Source organism: Microtus pennsylvanicus, chromosome 20 (assembly GCF_037038515.1).
Source record: "Microtus pennsylvanicus isolate mMicPen1 chromosome 20, mMicPen1.hap1, whole genome shotgun sequence".
Taxonomy (NCBI): domain Eukaryota; kingdom Metazoa; phylum Chordata; class Mammalia; order Rodentia; family Cricetidae; genus Microtus; species Microtus pennsylvanicus.
Window position 1 is genome coordinate 25,279,911 of NC_134598.1, and position 23,248 is coordinate 25,303,158.

Genomic DNA, 23,248 nt, shown 5'->3' on the forward strand with positions numbered 1-23,248 from the left:
ATAGTTCCATGTTGATCCTAGGAAAAGCCAGGACGGACACTTTAGATTTTAACTTAGAAAGGTCTGGTTTTGTGATAGGACTCTTTTCGGGTACTTTGGGTTGGACACTTGACGTGCTTCACCAACCTGCCTAACGTCTAAATGTCTGGAACAGCATCTAACCCTCTTAAAGCATTAAGCCTGGTATCAGCCAACCAGCAATGGGCTGAGCGCTCACCCTAGGGAATTCGGAATGAAGCTATTTTCCTCATTTATAAAACAGAGATCCAGTTATAGCTAAGTGAATACGCCAAACAGACTGTAAAATAGCAACCCACATCCTTTCCTGAGAGCTAGCAAGGGAAATGGTTTCAAAGGCATCTGACGTCTTTATCCTATGGCTGCTGTCTTCCCTGTTCATACAGAAAGCCGGGATCACATGTGTATTTACAGGGGCAGGTTGTCTCCGGCAAGTTTTCTATGACATAAAACATATGCCGCTTCTTCAAATACGCGTGACGAGAGCAAAAGTGACGTAGGAATTAGCACCACCGTAGGTTTTATTCCACCACCCACCCATTTCATCCTCGCTGGACAAATTTAACTGTGCTCTGTGTAACATCTGCAATGGTTAACAGCAAAGGAGTCTCATCGGTTTCAAATACTTCCGCTATCCTGGGCACTGCACTCTTAAGCATGCAAGGGCAACATGGTCTCCCTATCATGGTATCTCTATTTAACAAGTGAAGAAATGGAGACCCCGAGACCAAATCGCTTGGCCAAAGTCACCTGCCTCTCGGGTATTACTTATGGACTAGAATCCAGGTTTCCCTAAGAATGGAAGGTGAATTGCTGCACAGCTCAGGAGCACGGCTTCATCCAATTTGGCCCCTTGTGCATTAGAACAGACTGGACCCAACAGTCTACATGTAAAATACCACTACTTGCCTAGCATGTGACACATGCCTGTAATCCTAGTATTCGTGAGGCTTAGTGGCCAGGTGGCAAATGAAATTCTCCTTGTGAATCTCCACCATTATCTGTATCGCGTGATATTCTCACTGTCCGCTGGAAACAAACCTGGGCTCCTGTAGAAGGTGGTGGTGTTTTATTTAGTTTTAGGAGTTAACTCTTACATTCTATACTTTAACTTTCTTCTTCTTAGTCAGTTTTCTGACCATGCCTCTATTACTTCTTTTGCTTTGTACATCGTTACCCCCTACTTCGAAAAGCAAAACAACCTAGTCATTTTACACAAGTGTACCAACAGAGACACAGTGTTTACCTTAACAGGCACAAGAGTGAGAAATTGTTTGTGTTCATGATGGACTAACCATGTAGATTAAAGGCATTCCATACACCAAGTATTCTCAACACGAGTTGCTGAAGAGTTTATATTACTTTCTAAAGTGGAAATTTAGAATTAGTATGTAAAAACCTCAGGGGCAAGGGTATAGCAAAAGGACAGAGATAAGGGAGATGCTGGCCAATTCTCATTTTATGAGAAATTAACACATAAAAAAATTAAAGATGCCAACAAAAGCTCGCAGTAAGTTCTATAACCAGGACACCAGCATCTCCACAGTGTCAGGGGGAGGACACAGCTCCCACTGAGCTACCTCACTGATATTTGACTTGTAGCAGGACCAAAAGTAAGAAGAGAGTGTATTTGAATGTGGTTTTACAATTCATAGTAGGTTTCCATACAGTCACCATGAGACATGCCTTATCGAGCCGATTTCACAAATGAGGATGAGGAGGGAAGGATGGGGGTTCAGAAGTTAAGTATGGGGTTAAGTGGTACCTCCAAGGTCAGAGGCAACAGGGGGACCTGCAGCAAGGGAGAAACGCTGACTGGCTATGCTGGTGTCTGCAAACCAAGCCACGGTGCTGGCTCTTGATAGAGCCTGGCTTCCCCTATGACCTTTGGAAGAGAATTTGGAAAACTGAGCTGTAGATACTTATAATGCATTGTACCCCTTCATAAATCATCACAGTCCTTCTCCACATCTGCAGTATGTTGAATAGGACTGAGAAAACACGAATCACCTGGAGATATAAATTCTACATCTCTGATATGTTTATTGATCACTGGGGAAAGTTTCATAGAGACGAGAGAGTTTTGGACCCGACAGATAGATGCTTGCTTAAAGGAGCGAAACTTGAAGTTGGGGCCAGCGGCACAGGTTCTGTGAAGACAGCCGTTGACGTTGGATGCTGGCCCGCCACCTGCTAACTCAGGTCTGGGAAATGACTCGAACGGCTTTAGCTTTCATTTTCACATGCACAAGTGGAAATTAAACTAGACGGTGGCTAAAGGATTTATGAGGATTAAATAACTCATACTAAGAGCTAGCTGGGCATGTGATGGATGCCTTGATTCTCAGCCCTCTGGAAGCTGAAACAGAGGGCGAGTCATGAGTTCGAGACACTTGAGATACATAACAAGTATAAAGTCCTTTAGGGTACACGGCAACCCTGTCTCTAAAATCCACAGGGGAAGAAAGAAAGTGCAGGAAAGAAAGGATGGAGGGAGGGAGAGAAGGGAGGGCTTGGACATGGTGTATAAAAGAGTGAGAAAAAGGGGGCCTGCTGAATACAAAGGCATCATATGTAAGGGAAGGAATGGAGGGCTTGAGGTACGTTTGAGAGACAAGATAGAAAAGAGACATTGAATTAGGACACATTGGAGGGACATCTGAACGCTGGGCACACAGATTCCTGTGGGAGGCAGCACCACTCAAGGGGAACAGTGGCCTTGGGCACATCTCACTATCTCCATTATCTCTGCGGACTTTCTACCCTGTGAAAGAGGATTAAATGGCTAATTACTAAGATTAAGTCTGGTTTAACTTTCTGGCAAGCAGGGAAGGAAAAAGGCAGTAAATTCAGGATCAACGGCCTAGAAGAACGGATGGGAGGATGGAGGGATCAGAGACACGCAGTGCCACAAGTGCCCCACATTTACACAGAGAATGGAACTCTCTAGAAAAGCGTGAACTAAAGCTGGGTGTTGGCGTGCACAGCTGTAATCCTAGCACTCCGGAGGTGAGGGCAGGAGGATCGAGAGGTCAAAGTCAACGTTAGATATAGATTACATGGAGGGAAGGTGAATTCAAGCCAGTCTGGGCTACATGAAATGTCCCAGAAGGGCAAAAGATAAAAGGAGAAAAAGAGAAAGGTGGAAAGGAGAGAGGGAGGAAAAGAAAAGCAGGGGCCTCGTCTGGGTTCTCCAGACACGATGATGGTGGTAAGGAACACACGAAGCAATAACTTTACTCCAAGGACCCGTCTGCAGTCTTCCTTTTATATCTGAGGATTAACCATACTCAGCGACGCTGGAAAAAACCAGCAAAGGAGGACAGTTTTCAGAAAGGCTCAAAACTTTGCCAAGAAGACATCTTGGCAAAGCAAGCTGGCACTGGCTGCTCACCAGCCCCTGCAGGTATTTGGGCTCAAGAGAAGAGAACACCAAGTCAGGACACTTAACTCCATCTCCGGGTCACTGCTTTAAAATGTCTGTCTCTCATGACTCAAATGTCATTCGGATCCCGAAAAGTCATGTGATCAACGGGAGCTTGGACATCTGTGACGAGACCCTCAGGGTCTCAGGGTCTCAAGTCCACAGTGGTGACTCATGGTTTCCTTGGCACCATCTGTGAAATGTTTTCCTTTTCTAACCTTTATGGGAAAGAAGGTCGTGATCTTTGGCCTCTTTAGGAGCAGTCATTTAAAAATCATGGCAGAGCAGAGAAGGCTCACGGCATCCATGTCAGTTGGGTCTTGGCCAGCTTTCTCTAACATGGCTTTTAGTTTCCAGTATACTCCAGGAAAATACTTAGTGTCTTTGGACAATTTTTTCCCCATGAGTAACACCTACAAATCTAATTAACTAGATTAGCTACCATTGATTGTTTAAGGATGTGGGTGATTTCTTTTTTCCTTGTGTAACAATCTTGGCTGTCCTGGAACTAGCTCTTGTAGACCAGGCTGGCTTCAAAGTCACAGGGATTCACCTGCCTCTGCCTCCTGAGTGCTGGGATTAAAGGACATCTGCCATCACCACCGGTCCGGGTATCTGGGCGATTTCCACTGCCATTTTAAAAACTGAAACAATGACTTCAGAAAACTTCCTATGCCATCTCTCATTAGTTCAGAACACTTAAATGAAAGCTGATAACCTTTGTTTCTTTTCAAATAGAAAACGTTAATTATTTTTCTATGCATATGGTACTAAGAATCAAATCCAAGGCCTTATCCATGTTGGTCAATAACTCTACTCACTGAGCTACAACCTAGCCTAAGCTCATTTTTTAAAATCTATCTCACAATGCCATGGTTTGAATATAGTTTGCACCTGCAAAATTAATGATGGAATTATTTTTTTTTTAGCATTTTTACATTGATTTAGACTACTCTCATGCCCCCGCCTCCACACATGCGTCTGTGGATGTCAGAAGACAACTCGTGGGAGCCAGTTCTCTCTGCTTTTTCATGACAGTCCCTGGGATTCAACTTGGGACCCTCGGGCAAACATCTTTGCTCACTAAACTAACTCAGCAGTTCTTCTTGCTGAAATTTAATTTTGAAAGGTGGTGGGAATGTGTGAGGCTTTGAAGAGGGAGCTAGGATTCTGTCCTTAGGAATGTGGTTTGTTCTCTTAATATAATGTACAGATTAATGGGCTACCGCAAGAGTTTGCCTGCCCTAAAAGCCAGTTTGACTGGGTCTTATCTTTGCCTTCTGTCTCACTTTATGGTGCACTGCCCTGTCTTAGGACTTCGCTACACAGACCACCAGATACCATCCTTGACTTAACCAGAACTGTGAGCCAAATTAAAAGTCTCCATAGCTTACCAAGTCTGAGATACTATGCTCTTAGCAACAGAAACAGAATAAGATACATAAACCTTATGATGATTTCAGTTGTTACAGTAACTGAGCTTCTAAATGTGATTGATAGGTTCCATGAGAAAAGGTGGTACAGAAAACAGAATTCCTTGTCTTACCCTGGCAATTCACAGAGGACAGCTAAAACATTTACCTCAGGCTATTGGAAAAGATTTATCAATTATGAATATCAATCTACCACACAAAAAAACTTTTGAGAAAAACAAATCACAATTTAGAAGATATTTAAAGATTAAACAGAACAGTTAAAAAAGAATTAAAAGTTTACATTTATCTAAGTTCCCCCAAATGAAGGGAAAAGTACCACAAATGAAGAGTCGGGAGAACAGATGGGAAAGATCTACTTGAACTATTTCAATATTTGGATGCCTTCCTACACGAGCAGTAACATTCAACACTGCATCCTAACAATCCATAGAATTCTTCACGTCCATCCTTTCCCCCCAGATACTCGACTCTTTCCTTAGGTAGCTGTGCACTTACCATTTCAAACAGGCCCTGCAACATTTTTCAAAAACAGAGCAAAACGTTCTGTAAATAGATGAACCTATTATGCTAAGTAAACATGCCAGAAGGATTTCAAATAAAAGCCATGGGGACCATAGAGGCAGTACAAAACGTCCAAGAAGAAATTAAAAAAAAATGTAAAGCTATAAATCATGCTCTCATGGGGCAAGAGAATCTCACCCGAGCAAACATACTTTAGGCCTGTGGGCACTGGGCAATTCTCACTTACTGTAAGGACAGAGCTGGCAGAGTACAAAGGGCACACAAAAACATAGTACGGACTCACATTCTTCCCACCACAACGAATGTGCCAGGGTTAGCCTGCAAGGACTTCTTCTTGCCCTTAGTCTGGGCAAGATTGATTTAGTCTAGGCAGTACAAGCTAATGATGATACCTCACCGTGGCATAGAATAATTTAAAGTTTAGAAGGGTTGCCAAATTCTCTAATCATACCGATCTTCTTGGGGTCCCAGACTTCTCTGAGAAGTGAGGAAAGCTATCTACACAGCCCCCTCTGAAGTGGACGTAAAGGAAAGGAAGGCACAATTTAGAGCTTCAGAGATGAAGGATTCTCAATCATGACCGTGTTTCTCATTTCAACATTCAGAAAAGGGAATCCTAGAAGGGTCTGGTAATTTGCCTATGGGCAGATGACCAAGTGTTGAATGGTATTCAAACTACCCAGCTTCCACCAGCATGTAGTACCCTACCATTCTTTAAGGGGGATTCTGTAATCTTCTGCCCCCATAATCTCAGCAGTCACTCCTATTGGAAGGAATGGGGCTGCTAGATTAGCATAGGAAAACACTTAACTTTCCAAAGACACACACACACACACATACACACACACACACACACACACACATACACACACACACACACACACACACACACACACACACACACACACCAGAGACAAACCTACATAGGCACTGTGGCTAAAGCAGCCCTGCAGCCTCTGGTGAATCACTGAATCATCATATACTTTCACCCTCCACCCAACTTTGTAGCCTAGGAAGCCTTCGGCCCACATCCACAAGCAGCACCTCAGCACTTCTGCACCGGGACCACAGAGCTTCCACAGAGACTGTCGGGGCTGCTCTGCTCTAGCCTACCAATTTTGGTTACAGCCCTGGCTTCCTATCAGGCTCTCAAAAGCTCTCCTGCGTCAGGCCGAGCTTTATCTGGAAGCACGGATCGCTAAACAAAAGTCACAGGGCTTGGTGGCTCGAGGAATCCCTGACAGCTCCTGCTCCTGAAGGCACAGAAGGAGTAAGGGGCCCCCAGAGCTAGGCTTCCCTTCTCTGGCACCTTCGTTTCCTTTTTTGTTTATAGCTTCCTTGGATCATCTCCACATTCCCTTCTACATCCGGCACACTACCACCGCCATAAATGGCTGAGCATCCGAAGACGCTTGCCCAGACACTCTTCTATCTCAATTCTCACGATCATTTGATAAGATTAAGCATGATTGACTTATTGGAAGAGGCAAGAACACTGAGGTCGAGAGAATCTATGTGATACCAACTGGTTAAAATAAAACAAACAAAACCCACCTTACTTAATATATGCCACAAAATTGAGAAGTAGAGACAGAGATTTAGAAAGGTAATTCCTTATCTAATGTAAAAGAGTGAGGATGTAAACTCAGATCTGCCGAAATTGATTATTTTGTAATCAATGTACACAGATGGGTATACTATGCTGTGAACTTTTTAAAAAAAATTAATTACAGTTAGTGTGTATGTGCGTGCGCGTGCGCAGTCACACCAGTGTGTGTGTGCGTGTGTGTGTGCATGCGCAGTCACATCAGAGTGTGTGTGTGCAGTCACATCAGCGTGTGTGTGTGTGTGTATGTGTGTATGTGTGTGTGTGTAGGTCTAAAGGCAACTTATGGACATCCATTCTCTCCTTCTCTCATATCGGCTCCCAGGGATAGAACCTGGGTTGGCTGGCTTGCCAGAAAGTGCCTTTTACCTGCTGAGCCAACTTGCTGGCTCACATTGTGATTCAGAAAGCAGATCTATCAAACTTCTTCAATAATTCTCTGTGCTCAGGGTGGTTTTTATACAGTTTCCTTTCCCTCTCCATCAAACACAGGCTGTGAATTGCCTGTATAGGTCTTTATTCAGTAACCAGTGGCCTTTGGAGCCCTGTTATTCCTAACTTGACTTATTTTCAAATGTCTTAATATAAAATGCCTTAGAAAACATATTGATTTCATCAGAGGAACTATTAGATGTTTTTCCCAAGTCAAATGCTGGAAGGCAAAAAACCTTTCTCTTGTTTTTCTTGTTCAGTGATTTTAGCATTTGCGTTTGGAGTGAGAAATTATATTTTACTGTCAATATTAACAAACACCCGCTTTCCAAGCCTTTTTTCTTTCTCAGTTTCTTATTACTTTTGTAGTATTTTTCAATGTATCAACTTATTATTAAAAGGTAATAAATACTCCAGGGATAAAGAGAGGAAGAGAGAGTCTTGGAAGGTGTTTGTAATCCCCAACTGCGGTACTCGCAAATACCACTTTGACATTTACAAGAAGTCGTTCTTATTAAGTTATGTCCCGTCAACACTTTGCAAGCAATTTCTCTTAAGCATTGCATTAATTGCATGTTCAGTCAGCACGTATGGGTACTTTGTGTGTCTGCATGCACACCTGTGCACCGTGTGTGTGCTTGGTGTCAAGGAGGTCAGAGATGGGCATCGGATCCCCTAGAACTAGAGTCACAGAACCCACGTCTTCTGGAAGAGCGGCCAGTACTATTGACCTCTGAGCATCAATCCAGCTTGGGACTGCCTACTTGAAATCTGCAACTCCCAAGCTCACTCTCCGCGTTCCCCAATATAGTTGCAGTTCCAGGAGGTTAGTTTTCAGTGACCTACTTCAAAGCATACATTGGAGCTTTGTACTAACTGATATTCTTAAAATCTGCATGATAAAGAATCACTTGGGGACTAGAATTGGGACTGAATTACAGCAAAGATAATGACCTCTTGACCCGTTTAAAATTACTATTATCATTACTTTTGCAGCACTCGATGCTGAGCCTAGGGCTTCACACATGGAACGTCTCTAGTCCCGAGTTACATCTTAAGCACTTTGTCTCTAAACTTTTGACAGAAGAGGCCATCTAAAGCAAACTGTTCTAAAACCTCCTTACAGAACTTCATGAAAAATGTAGGTGCCTGGACCCTTGCCCGGGCTCACTGAATCAGCTCCTTGGAGCAGGGCCCAGTGTCTCATAAGCACCACAAGCATAGACGATCTGCATGGAAGTGCAGCCTGCGACTTCCCCATTCACCCAACAACACCGGACGATGGTGAGTTGCGAAGGTTGGTTTCAATGGTCGACTTGAGGCAATCTGGAATTGCCTGAGAAGGAAGTCCCAGAGAGGGACTGTCTACATGAGGTTGGCTTATGAGCCTATCTGTGGGGGATTATCTGGGTTGCTCTAACTGGAGTGGAAAGACCTATTCACTGTGGGTGGCAGCATTCCCTGGGCCTGAAACGCCCACTGTGCTAGAATGGAGAAAGCGAGCCAAGCAAGCAGGAGCATCTGTGCATTAACTCAGGGCTCTCTGCTGACTGTGGGTGTGGGATATAATCAGGTGCTTCAAGTTCCTGCCTCCTTGATTTCCCTTCGGCGATGGACTATTAACTTGGGATTATGAGCCAAACAACCCCTCTCTCAAACTGCTTCTATTATTCGTAACAACGGAAAAGAAAACTAGGAAAGAGAGTCCGTGTGGTGCCGCGTATCTATCACGCCATCATGGATTAAAAAGGCCAGAAGTTTGATGAGGCCAGATTGGTGTACACAGGCAAATTCAAATTCAAGAAATGAAACAAAATGAAACACACACACACACACACACACACACACACACACACACACACACACAAGGAAATAACAAATCTCCCAAACACTTGCATTTTGCACTGGTGAATGCATGTAACTCAACAATAAAGCACTTACTTAGCACACACAAGGTCTTAATATCATATTACCCCACCCCACCACCCACCTCCAACACCCAGGGTGGGGGAGGGTCAACAAGTGAACATCTTCTATTAATATACACACAACTTAGAATATTAACACACATCGCCTTCTTAATATTATTTCTTGGGTCATCAGTTAACACAAAACTTGAAGAAAGGGACCATGATCTATGTTTCCAAAACTCCTTCCTCCCTACCCTCATATATGTGGTCCTCAGCGCCAAGCTGGAGAGCCGCTAACTGTATCACTTTGCTTACCAGGCCTTCTGGTGACGTATGCATATGCTGTCATATTTTATGACGCTCAGTGCTAGGGAACAGACTCAGGGCCTTGTGCACACTGGGCAAGAATGCTTTTAAATCTGGAATGTTCTGGCATGCCAAGGAATCTGCATAAATCGTGTGTGTGTGTGTGTGTGCTTCTAATTCTTCACTGAGGCTAAGTTAGCTAAACCCTAACTACAGAGTCTAACTTCTATTTTCAAGCTCTGTTATGAACACAACACACACGTATGGGTGCGTGCACACACGCACATGCGCACATGCACACACACACACACAAAATCAACTCATAAGCCAGTAATGATTATCTAAAGATGGAACTTCCTCTGTTTCATTTACTAATACCAAGAAGTTTATTTTATTCCTTTTCTCCATATAACAACTCTTATTTCTTCCTCTTTGTATCACCTATGTTCTCTATAGTCAATTTTCTAATAACCGAGAGACACATAACTAAGGAATTTTCACTCAAGTTACTTTTCTTTCTTTTATGTCATCATGTAGAACTCAGCTGTCCTCCACCTTATGACAACTCCTGTCTCTGCTACTAGCATCACTTTTTTGTGTATGTCATCGTGTCTAGCTCAAATTTTGATGATATTGAAATCATTCTCAGTACTCCAAGTTCAAGTACAAACTAACTTTCCTAGGTCACGAGAGTGCGACACAGTGCATTTCCGTTGTGTTTGGCTCTCTGTCTTGAGTCTTGAAAGAGGAATCCAGAGAAACAAAGCAGGAAGCTGGCTGGGGCCAAGCCAGTTGTGTTCAGAATGGCTTTTGCTGGAGGGAAGGCTTCCAGAGTGACAAGCATGGGGGTGAATGGCTTCTAGGGGGCGGGAGAAGTACCTCTTGCTATGTTCATTGGGATCAAATCTCTTGCTACCCATGACAATCTCTGTGCTGCTAGGGGAACATGGTCATCATAGGTGGCCTGTGGCTAAGCTTCCTCGGAGAGCAGGAAGCATGTGGCAGACATTGCCACACAGAGAAACCCACTCAGCAGGTAACAGGGAAAAGCCAGTCACTGTCTTTCAGAGAGGACAAGACCAGCAGAGAACCAAAGTCATTATATTCAATATCATATATTCAACGTCATAATTCAAAGTCCTATATTCAATGAGCCAGTTTCACAGACAAATCCTAAGACCTATACATCTCCTATCTGTTCTGTGGAAGCCCTTCAGATTCAAACAGTCCTTGTTTTAGGAAACTATATGCACAGAGTGAGCGTGCCCCAAATCTATGGTCAGCACAGTCCTTGCTTTAGAGAGCTATGGGATCAGGGTAGGAATGCCCTGTATCTATGGTCAGTAAGCACAGGGGGGAATCGTAGCTGCCCAAATCATTCCTTACTTACCAATTTTGTGATGTCTTTTACATTATCAGTCACGGGGTTCCCGCAGATCTCCTTAGTTTTGACGAGAGGATTAAGTAGGAGCAGTTGAAGATAAATGCAAGTGATAATCCAAGTCTAAACAAAAACAGAAACATTTCTTGGAGCCCATCGGTAAAACATGCATGATTATGCAAACCAGTAACCCCCGTATAGCATATGTGGCAAATGCAAATAGACCAGCGCGTTTCTCAAAACCGGATGGCATAAGTATAATTAAATGCTAAGCCTTCAAGCTGCTCTCACCAAACTTCAAAGAAAAAGAGCAACAACAACAACAAAATATTCCTGGATACAATCCTGACTGAATTATCCTTTCAATGGCTTTACTGTTAATTTCTGTTGTAAGCTCTCCACAGCCAGTTTCCTAATAGCAATTAGTGACGAACTTGTAGCAACACGTGGAGGAATTATCACTTGGGGGGACCACAGGGAAAAAGGAGGAATGCATGAAATTCATACCCTAGGGCTGAAGGGAACCACTTTCCTTTTAAATGCAGACAGTTTGGCAAGCAGGAACACAACCTTGCGAGCAACTTTCCTTTAGACCTCTGCATCAGCACATCCTGCCACAGGAGGCTGAGCTGTATCTGTAGATCCAAGGTAGAATTTAACCTCAGACAGCGAGAGAATCACTGTGCAGAGTCAATTTGGTAGCCACTTTATAGGGAAAACACTGCCTTAGCCAATACTTAGGTGTTTCTGAACTCTGATGGGAATCTCTCTCTCTCTCTCTCTCTCTCTCTCTCTCTCTCTCTCTCTCTCTCTCTCTCTCTCTCTCTCTCTCTCTCCCCTTCCCTCCCTCTCCTCATCCCTCCATCTCCCTCCTCTCTTTCTCTGTCCCTCTCTTCCTCTTTCTCCCTCCTCTGTCTCTCTTTCCCTCCCTCTGTCTCTCTCCTTCAAATCCTCCCTCTCTTTCACAGACACACACACCCCTCTAAGAAAATAACACCTTCCACCATGGATTGGTTATTTTTATTCACGGCTTGTTTTTCTTTCTTACAGTCGATCACAGGATTTTCAGAACTTAAGCATCTGATTTGCGCTTCCCCCCGCCCCAAACATCTGCAAAACACACATACACCAGTGCCTCGCATACAAAAAATCCCTCCACTATGTGTTTGCCAGATGAATCCATGGCCAAGACGAAAACCTGTTCTAATTCTCTAATCCAGTAATTATTTATTGAACAAGTGTCGGGAGGAGGCCGTGACTGCAGCATCACCAGGAAAGCAAAGATGATGAAGATGTCCTTGAAACGCAGAAGCAGGTAAATAAATAACACCGCCAACCCCCGATAAGTGTCTTAGGAACACAGAGAAGAGAGCAATTCACCCATTAATCTTAAAGGGAGACAAGGAGTAAAAAGGCCGCTCCAAAGAAATGGAGAGAAGAAATGTGACTCTGGTTGAGGCCCGAAAAGACTTTGTGAACGACAATAAAGAAAAAATGACCATGGCAGAACAAACAACATAAACCAAAGCATGTGAAGACATTTAAAAACATGTTAGGCTGGGCGATGGTGGCGCACGCCTTTAATCCCAGCACTCAGGAGGCAGAGGCAGGCGGATCTCTGTGAGTTCGAGACCAGCCTGGTCTACAGAGCTAGTTCCAGGACAGGCTCCAAAGCCACAGAGAAACCCTGTCTCGAAAAACCAAAAAAAAAAAAAAAAAAAAAAACATGTTAGATCTTTTTTGCACTAGTGTTCATCTGGGGCATTTCAAAGTGATACAAATAACACAGGTGCACAAAGCTAGCCTCTTTCCTTCTTCTATAGCTTGCCACATGTTGTGAGGAGCTAAATTATTATCTTCTCAAAATAAATATCTGCATCCTGACACACTGGACCCCAGGACCACTTTCACTGGCTAAAAACTATCACTGTAATACCGCTTTGGTGGATACAGCAGCTTACAGATGGAATTAAAACCCCTTATCCTTAGCTGGGCAGTGGTAGAGCACGCCTTTAAACCTAGCACTTGGGAGGCAGAGGCAGGCAGATCTCTGTGAGTTCGAGGCCTGTCTGGTCTACAAGAGCTAGTTCCAGGACAGCTAGAACTGCTACACAGAGAAACCCTGCCTTGAAAAACAAACAAACAAACAAACAAAAAACCTTTTATTCTTTCACGACTTGGGGTTTTCTGCTTTGGCAGTAATAATCCCACTTCAGTTTATTCGGGGCTACTTCAAGCAATGTGGGGGACATACTCTGCATTATACCATCTCCCTTAGCCCACAGCAAAGGCCAAATCTGTCTGGGGATCCCTGCTTGGGGAAAAACTTGGCACACACATTTCCCCTTGATATCACAGTTTTCCTTCATAGGTATTTATTTCATGATTCCTTTCTTTTATATTGCTGACGCTGAGCTGTGCCTCCCCCTGAAATTATTTCTCCGAGGCCCTTTATCCTGATAAGATTTGGGAAGCCTCCCCAAGGACCTTGGTAATTGGCCAAGCTGCCGACCTCTCCAAGAAGAATGTTCACATTGTAGGTCTTAGGAAACACGGAGGCAGATGATGTTGCATGTCTTCACCATGCACCATGCCTGCCACTGAATGAATAGAAGCTGGAGAGAAAGAGAGAGGCAGACAAACACACAGAGACAGAGAGAGGTAATAATTTCTCAGCTCATTCAGCAAATAGTTATTGGGCACTTTGTTGAGTCTATATCATGTACTATGCTCTTGACACTATAGCAATACCCTGAACAAAAAGGCAAAACACCTCTTCCTTCAAAAACCTCACCTTTGACTTTAGTGGATGAACCATAAACAAGAATGAAATTGTGCTATACGTAGCCTGTTATACGGACTTAGGGAAAAGAATCAGAGCCAGGGAAAGGGGTTGGTACTAAACAATTAAGATGAGATTCTTTGAACCGAAGATCACAAACAGGCATGATTTTTGTAACAGAAGACCTGGGGATGGGACAGGCATATCCAACCTCATTGGGCTGTGCTGTCGCACGTCACAGCTATCCTGGTTTTCACAGATTGAAGGTCTGTGACACACACACACATAGTGACGGGGTCTATGAGTGCCTATTTCTAACACCTCTGGTGGTCCTCAGCATTTTTAGCAACAAAGTATCTTTCATTTTCACTTAAATGTGTATGTGTGTTCTTTCTACCCACCAAATAAGTTCCTGATGCCCACAGAGGTCAGAAGAGGGCATCAGACTGTGGAACTGGAGTTATAGATAGTTTGTCAGCCTACCATGAAGATGCTGGGAATCGAACCCTGATCTTTGAAAGAACAGTCAATGTTCTTAAGCTCTGAGCCCCCAGGAAAGGTGTTTTTTTTCCTTCAGTCCTGCATACTGTTTACTTAGACATGATGCTGTTACACAGAATATATGGACATCAATGTTACAAGTACAGGAAAATCAAAGACTTAGTTAGTGACTCTCTTTACTGTGGCACTGGTTTTGATACAGTGTCTGGAACAGAACCCACACTATCTCCAGCTTCAGAGGAAAACTCAGGACAGACAGCAAAGAGGAGACACAGCTGAGCTGAAGTCTCTCGCAGCTTCAAAGCCATCCCTAATGTCTGCAAGTTGCTGCATACTTGGGATGCACGTGGCAATGATGGATGGCAGCCACGCAGGACCGCCCCTCTAGCTATAGTGTCCCAGTTCAGTGGCCCTTTAGAGACTTTGAGAAGCTTCATCCTTTTACCAAAGTGACTGTCCCTCACCAGGACGTATCAAGGCAATTAAGCATCAGTGATACTTCGTCTACTACCTACTATCTTCAGCTGTGTTCTCTGGGACGAAATATAGACATGCTCCACGCATATCCTGAGGTCATGTGTTTGGAAAGAATTATAGAGAGGATCAAATTCCTTGGAATCCCGGAGTCTAAAGAAAAGACCATCAGAGCTGGCCTTTGTCATTATCCTCCCAGGCCCGCAGCATGGGTGAAAACAGACTGGCATTTTAAACACAGGGATCAGTGGGTGCTTTTTGGGTATCCCCCCCCCCCCAAGGACTGGATGGAACTAAAGTAGTTCGTTTAGACATCTGTGGGAAAATGCCGCTACAGAGAAAAGCGGAGGCCAAGTCTCGAAGGTACACTGAAGGGATCATGTTTATTTAAAGGGCTGGAGTAAACAGGCACCGCAGATGGCATCAGAGAGAATGGGCAGGGTGGGGGTTCGTGGGTATTTCAGTCCTCAATCCAGTTTTCCTGTGAATGGAACAAGCTGCCTTGAAGACTGGACAAGATTCGCAGAAGGCATAGGAGCCGGCTTCGAATTAAAATAAAACAGAAGTAAATTAACTTAGGGGCTGGGGATGGAGTGCTTGTTAACACAGCTGAAGCCTTGAGTTTGATCCCTGGGACCACATAAACCAGGCACGGTGGTGCACACCTGTAAACCCAGCACTTGAGTTAGAAGCAAGTTTGAGGGTCAAAGTTCAAGACTATTCTCAATTAGATAGCAAATTTGAAGCCAGCCTGGAATACAAACAACCACGTCTCAAGATAAACACTTTAATTACTTAAACAGACTCCTTTAAATAAACAAGATTACTGTAATTGCCGTAGGGTAATGAAAGGCAGAAATGTTTTTAGAAGAATGAAGTAAAGAGATAGTAATGAAGAGATACCACCCTAGGAGCCACCAAAGATGGATAACAAAAAGCATTGGTCAGCCTCAAGAGTCTGGCCCTCCAGCTGATCCCTGGGTCTGGAGAATTACAATTGGAGTGATTTGAGACTCAAGGCAACTCAAAGGTTTGGACCAGAACAAATGATTGTTTGTGCCAATTGAGATGAGTGTGGGGCAGACTAGAAGCTATGTTGCTTGTAAGGTAACTTGTACGGTCTTCCAGGGATGACACCAGCTCAGGACATTGGCATCTGGATTTGGGCTATGGGGTCGGTTGGGGCTGGAAATGAACATACCCCCTTTCAATGGATACACTGGATTCTAAACAAAAAGAATGGATTTGGTCACCCGGGGATTCTGAACAGAGACACTAACAGAGTACTGACCATGGTACCGTGTTCGAGTTCAGGTCCCACAGAAGATGAGAACTCATGCAAGAGCTGTACCGTAAATGTAGACACATCAAAGAAGCAAGAAAAAAAACAAGTATAATCAAAGCTAAGAGCAGAGTGTGGGATCTCCTGACTATGAATCTTGGAGTCTGAGGCAGGTGGATCCAAGTGCTGTTTGTGAATGACACCACGACTCAATAGGAAACAAAGACAGATAAAATACCAACAAGCAAAGCAGAAGGGGTCCGGGCCAGATTATATTAAAGACAGAGGGCCAACCCCTGGATTTAAGCAAAACCAACATGGAAGCCATTGGTAATACTAGCCAAGCATTTTGATTGAGGAAGCCTGGGGAAAAAAAACTTGTCTGAAGTGGCTTAAGGAAGCTTGAGCAAAAGGGAACCAGAATGAACAAGAAACTCTTTTGAAGAATGTTCTTTCAAAGGAAAGCAACTTAATAAACGGACTACAAAAATAAAAACAAAACAGAGTGGTAGCTGACAAGGAAGTAGGAGTTGGTGGGGGCGGAATTGGAAAGAAGGTGGAAACCTTAGCAGACTTTCGTACGGTTGGGGGATGGTTCAGGGAGAGGAAACAACTGGAGATACTGGTCAAAGAGAGGGAACGGCTAAAGATGCATATCTGAATAGACTGGGCGAGGTAAGACCTGTGTCTAGGTACAGCAGCTGACTTTGAATAGGAGTGTAGATACCTCATCAAACCTAGAAAATATGGGAAGGTCAGTGCAGACAGAGAGTATGATTAGGAAGGGAGCAATGCAAGGAAGAAAGCTATTCATTTTAAAGATTTACTATGTATTGAGCATCTTGATTATCTTATAGCAAAAGAACGTAATTTTAGCGCATCCTAATCTTAAAGATGAGGAAGTTGAGGTGATTTCAGAATAGTGAGGACAACTATGCAAACTCAGCTCTGACTGATTCTAACGCCTGTCCTTCTAAGCACAACACACTGTCCCAAGGAAATCTGTAAGATCGTTTATGAGGACATTAAGGCATAGCTCTAGTACTTTAATAATTTTGCAAATACCAAACATATGGGAAGGCATTTGCTCAATATTCCAGGCACAGCTGAATATTCTGCACCATTCAGATGATCGTAGCTTTTAGTGTATGTCCTTTGATAGTTTCTTAAAATACAATTAAGACAGATTGCTACAATTGCAAAATAATTTCACCTGCACAGCCTCAGTTTTTGCTGTCAGTCAAATATAAATGTCTATGAAGATATTTTTTCACTGATTTTTATAGAAGTGTACTTGTTTAAGGTGAAAATCAAACCTGTGTTAACTTAATCAAATGTCACCGGAAAACTTCTACTTCTTGAAGAACTTGATTTCAAAGCTATTACAAATAAATCTGCATTGCAATGGAGTTTTGTATGTACTTTGATGCCACCAAAAAAAAAAAAAAAACCTTCCCTTGGACTGGAGAGATGGTTCCGCTGTTAAGAGCACAAACTGCTCTTCCAGAGAACCCGGGTTCAATTCCCAGCACCTATATGGCAGCTCACAGGTGTCTATAACTCCAATTCCAGGGGATCTGACATTCAAAACACCAACATACATTACAAAAAAAGAAAAGAAAGAAAGAAGGGAGGGAGGAAGGGAGAGAGGGAGGGAGGGAGGGAGGAAGGAAGGAAGGACCTGCCTCTCTTGCAATGACCTAACTTACTATTTATTCTAGTATAGTTCAGCACGAGAATGAGGGAAGCAGAGTCAAGAATGCAGAATTCACGGGAAATTTTCAGAATCAATGATTCTATAAGAAACTTCATAGCCACTCTCTTCCCTGGTTTCTTGAACCTCAGTAGAAATATTAAACTTGTATTCCACGGAGGCCTTTGTAAAGCAGCTCCCTTGTGCTGTTGCGAAGATGCTCCAGATCTCTGGATTTGTAGGGATGTCTGGTTTCCGGTTTTCATCCTCCTTCCCAGCCGGTCAGTCACCATTCTCATCACAATCCTCCTGAAGATGTGTGTCTTCTCGAGCCTGCCGAAGGCGCTCTTCCCCTGCCTTCTTCTTCATCTTGTCATCTGTGGACCCTTCGTCTTTTAAAAAATTTTATGACTTCTATTTTTTTTTGAGCTAATATAAAATGACATCACTCCCCCCTCCTCTTGCTCCTTTAAACGCTCTCATTTACCTCCCCTTGCGCTCGTTCTGATTCATGGCCTCTTTTCGCCTTAATTGTTGCTTACATACACACATATATTTTAGAGTCCTAAGTAAGCCTGCTTGGTCTGTATTTGTATGTATGTTTTCAGGGCTGACCACTGGGAACTGGATAACCAACTGGCATGCTCTTCCCTGGGGAAGACGTACTCTACTCTGCTGCTCAAGTCTTTCTTTTTCTTGGTGGTGCGTGAACACAAGTCTTGTCCATCCTGGGGACAGCACACTATCCCTGAAGATGACTGTGTCCTAATAATGGAACCTGCGAATGTGTATCTTTATGTAATAGAGTGAACCAAAACCCACCATCTTGGGTTGGAGGACCCAGTTCTTTCCACCTGCCTCCTTTAAAATGGAGAATATTTACTGTCTCTGGTCGGAGAAATAATGACACGGGACAGACATGATTGACCACAGCTAGCTCTGAAAGCAGAGAAAATAACCCAGTAACCAAGGCTACTTCTTGAACCTGGAAAGCAGAAGAAAATGCTTTGCCTCCCTAGAGTCCTTGGGAAGGAATATTTGACTTTAGTTTCATGATCTCAGAAAAATCCTAATATATTTGCATTCTAGTAAGCCTCTGGATTTGTAGTGGTTTTCATGGCCAAAATATAAAAGCAAAACAGACCTCAAGGAACACATCCTGAATGAGTGGAGGATGTAGTGACGAGGCCACGTCAAGCCCTTCTTCCTGGAGAGAATGAGCTGCCCCTACCAGAACTCTGGGCCCCTCCCCTCTATTTTAAACCATGAAATCCAGCTTCTTTCTGTGCTCTTCTTTATTCACGCCTCTGAGTAAGATTTTGTTTGAACAAAGCTTTCCCGGGGGTGGGGGGGGGGAGGACTCTCTTACACACACACTCTCTCTCAGAAACCACAAGAAACCAACACAGGATTCAAACACTCTAGAGCCCCTGACCATATGGCCTTGAACAAGGCAGTTGATTCCCCCTGGCTGACACACAGACCCCTTTAACAGCCCCAAGCCTCACCCTTCTCACAAACCTGCTGGTAAAAATAAAATGAGGAACTCTCCCAACCAGAGGAACTACACAACCATTCATTGTGTGCCTTATGAACTTTGGATTGGCTAGACGGGGGGAAAAAAATTGAGGAATGTTTAAATAAGCCAGCAGAGCTGGTTCACACCTATAATCCTATCACTTGGAAAGGCACCTGGGCTGCTGTTAGTTCAAGGCCAGCCTAACGAACTAGTCAGTTTCAGAGCAGCCTGGGTTTCAGAGTGGGATTTTGTCTCATAAAAGAAATAAAGTAAAATAAGAAAGAATGAAAAGCTTGCGTAAAAAGTCGTAGGAAGTCCTTTACAGACTGAAGTAACGGTGGACAGTGTATGGCCTTTAAAAGACACATAAACGCCTATCTGTCATGGGGAAGGTGAATATGGACTTTCATACACAGATCTTGTGACACCATTTGGGGGGTTGGACACCATGCTCCATATTTTACGAGCGGAGGCATTCAGGAAAATCCAGTGAAGCGTGCCAAGATAGGAACAGAATCTCTCTCCTCCTGTCTTTCTCCCCCTCTTTCACCAAGTTCTAAAACCTTCAAGGAGAGCCTGTGCACCAGCGCCTCCCTCACGGGCCTGCACACAGACGTAAGTAAGCACACATCCCGGTGGAGATACGGTGCAGAGGCAAAATGTGAGTTCTGTTCTAAATGTATCTCTTCGACTTGCAGAATCAACTTGCTGTTGTGTTTCGCAACATTCTCTTCATCTGAATGGCATTTTCTTTGGCTACTCTGTGTCAGGGCGGCACAAGTCTTCTCTCTAGGCCACACTCAGTGTGTGATAACCTCCCCTTTGAGATAACCTTTGCCACACAGACACACTAAACAAATCTTACTGACGGCAGGGCTTGATTTTTTTCCCTTTTGTGAGGTAGGGATCAAAAGAATCTCCCACACACTCCCCATAAAACTTACTTATCCTTTCATTGCAAAGACTGCTTTCACGTGATGGGCATTATGGGAGGGAAATCAAGAAAAATCTGCAAGTCCTATTAGGACTCTGTCATGCAACAGAAACAATCCTGGGAGAAGGAAGCAATAGAGTGTACAGTTCACACTCCACTGGAAAGGACAGGTCTCAGGTCCTTTCCCAAGAGGAGGTTTTATAGTTAAAGTGACAGGGGGTCGAAGGGGGAAGCTGGAGCTCACCCCTGCACCCCCGCAACCAAGCATTATTGGGTAGAACAACCTTAAACAGGACGCCAGGGAAACATTCATGTAATCCCTGATCCCCCAAACGCAGCCTGCCACACAGCACAAAGCTACAATCCAGCAAGGGGGTTTGCTCCCCTGAAGAAACACTATTCACTTAATTGGAACCTGTGTCCGCACAGAGACGTCTCCTGTGTGGCACTGCCGCACTTTCCTACGCGGCACTAGGAACCAACTTGCACACGGGCCAGGCTCCTCAGAAAACCAGAAGACCCCAATTCGGTAAACCTGAAGTACAAAATCCCTCTTCCCTGTGCGCCTACGTGCGTGAGGAGTTTTTAAAATGATACATTACGAGGCTCCAAGTTATGGACTCCACAATGTCATAAAGGGAGGGGAGAGTGTTCTGTATGCAGGAGAACCAACAGAGTGGGTATTAGAACGAGTACCATGGACAAAACAGCCCCGCTGCCAGAGGCGCCATTCATTTCCTCTTTAATGTCACGAGCCCACTCTGGAAGCAGGCAGGGTTTTTTTTTTGTTTTTTTTTGTTTTTTTTTTTTTTTTTGTATTCCAAATGTGTCTTGGAGCATACCCAACTGGCTTAGCCACCCAGAGTCAGGGAAGTAAATTATCAAGGCCCAGGTAGAGCAATTAGTCTTTAGCTCAGGTCTTTTGAGGTCATAAGAAACAGACTTTCCCCAAGTAAACCAACAACACAGTTCTCATTCAGCAAACAAGCACTTTGTGTTTTACTACCATTTTGCTTCTGAGATTTTTTTTTAATTGCTTAAAAAGTTAGCATCAAGCGTTATCGGGGGGCACACACACAGCTACTCACTGTACACTGACTCAAACTTTCTCTGATTTCTACCTAGTCATTTCCAAGGGAGAGAGGCAAGGGCAGAATTCCTTCCTAAATGTCATTGCTCAGTGAAACCCGCTAAGCAGCACAGCCACTTCCCTGTGAGGTCAACTCTGCTACCATCTTTACATCCCCTTGAAGAGATGTAAGGCGGGCGTTAAAGAAAAGTTAAAGGTATTTTACCACATGCATGGTGGTAAGTGTGTAGTGGACGAGCACTTGTAATAAGAAAATTAACACCGAACTTTAGCATGGTGGTGGATACCTGCAATTCCAGGAGGCTGAGTGGAAACCTAGATTACAGTGCAAGCTCTAGGTCATCCTTGGGATATGGACAGAGCTACTCTTACAAGCAAGCAAGCAAGCAAGCAAGCAAGCAAGCAAGCAAGCAGTCTGCCTTTCCCAGAAACAAATTGCTTAATATAAAAGCAATGAATTTAATAGGAAGTTTAAAGACTTTAAAGTATTAATCTATTGTGGAAGGGCAGAAAAACATTCCCAGTAAAAATCCTTGTTATATACAATGGCTCCTTAAAGGAGAATTCAGTGTATGTTTACTAAGGGCTTCACAAAGAATGAACAATTGGCAAATAAGATTTCCTAGGACACTTTCATTTACCAAGTAAACATCGCCCTGTTCTGGAAGCCAATAAAACACTTACTGAGAAACTAAGTAACTTCCTTCAGGCCCTGCCCCTAGGAAATCACAGTTAGGTTTTCGCAAAGATTATACTAAGCTGGGCCAGTGCGGTAATAAAACTGATCCCATTTACATGCAACGAACCATTAAGTTTTATGTAAAGGTCTGTGGAGGGAGGGAGAGAGAGAGAGAGAGAGAGAGAGAGAGAGAGAGAGAGAGAGAGAGAGAGAACTCAAAATTTAAATTGAAAGGTTCCTTAACAGGCATAGATGTTTTCTGCTTTTTAGAAAGCCTCTCTCAAAGAGACTTATCCAGCAAATAAACTTTGGAGCACCAGAAAAGCAGATAAGATAAAAGCAGAGAAGACATCAGTAGAAGCTCAAGCTATCCGCAAAGCAACTGAGTGGAAAGGGCCAGGATTAAAAACCTGCTGGGGGAGATAGTGGCTGGGGGGACCCGGACAAGGACCAGATCACACACCAGGACTTCACAATCAACTTCTAATGGAGTGAGATGTTCAATACATCTGCAAGTTCTCTAGAGACAGAGGCAGTAAGGCAGCTTGCTGGAAAGGAAGTTTCTTCAAAGGTTTACAGGAGATAGGAAGGTCAAATGAGCTGTAAGGAGTGAGGGTCCAAAGAACAGAGGGGACAAGAAATGTTCACAGAACACCATGTGTGCAGGGTCAAAGATTTAGCTGAGTTCAATCATGGCCACTGGCATGAGGCAGTGGGGTGGGACTGTTATGGAATGTGGGCCACTAATCAGTGTTCACAACATTTAAGAAAAGGACGTCCTCTCTCTCCAATAGCTGGCCACAATCCCTCAGTGAGGGTTGGGACCACATGAACTCCTCTCCCTCCATGAAATGAAACAGTATCAGTTAATCTAGCCTGGCAAAGAGACCAATGGTCAGGCCATATCCACAAGAGGCAGCGTTCCTACAGGACACACATCCCCAATTCTTCTGGCTCTCCTCGGAATGTACTGAGCCTTGGAGGGGATAATGCAGATGGTTTTTTAAAATTAATTAATTAATTTTATTTATTTATTTATTTATTAAAGATTTCTGCCTCCTCCCCGCCACCGCCTCCCATTTCCCTCCCCCTCCCCCGATCAAGTCCCCCTCCCTCATCAGCTCAAAGAGCAATCAGGGTTCCCTGACCTGTGGGAAGTCCAAGGACCACCCACCTCCATCCAGGTCTAGTAAGGTGAGCATCCAAACTGCCTAGGCTCCCCCAAAGCCATTACGTCCAGTAGGATCAAAAACCCATTT

The 23,248-nt window shown here is 43.9% G+C and overlaps 1 protein-coding gene across 3 annotated transcripts in view; it reads right to left on the minus strand.

Moving 5' to 3' along the window:
• The window catches only part of Kitlg (KIT ligand), an 86,754-nt gene that overhangs the window by 36,524 nt on the left and 26,982 nt on the right, over nucleotides 1–23,248 (minus strand). For all 3 annotated transcript variants that reach the window (XM_075954160.1, XM_075954162.1, XM_075954161.1), the window contains exon 2: nucleotides 11,045–11,158. In XM_075954160.1, the coding sequence (XP_075810275.1) occupies nucleotides 11,045–11,158 (114 nt within the window). The remainder of the gene's footprint in view (nucleotides 1–11,044; nucleotides 11,159–23,248) is intronic.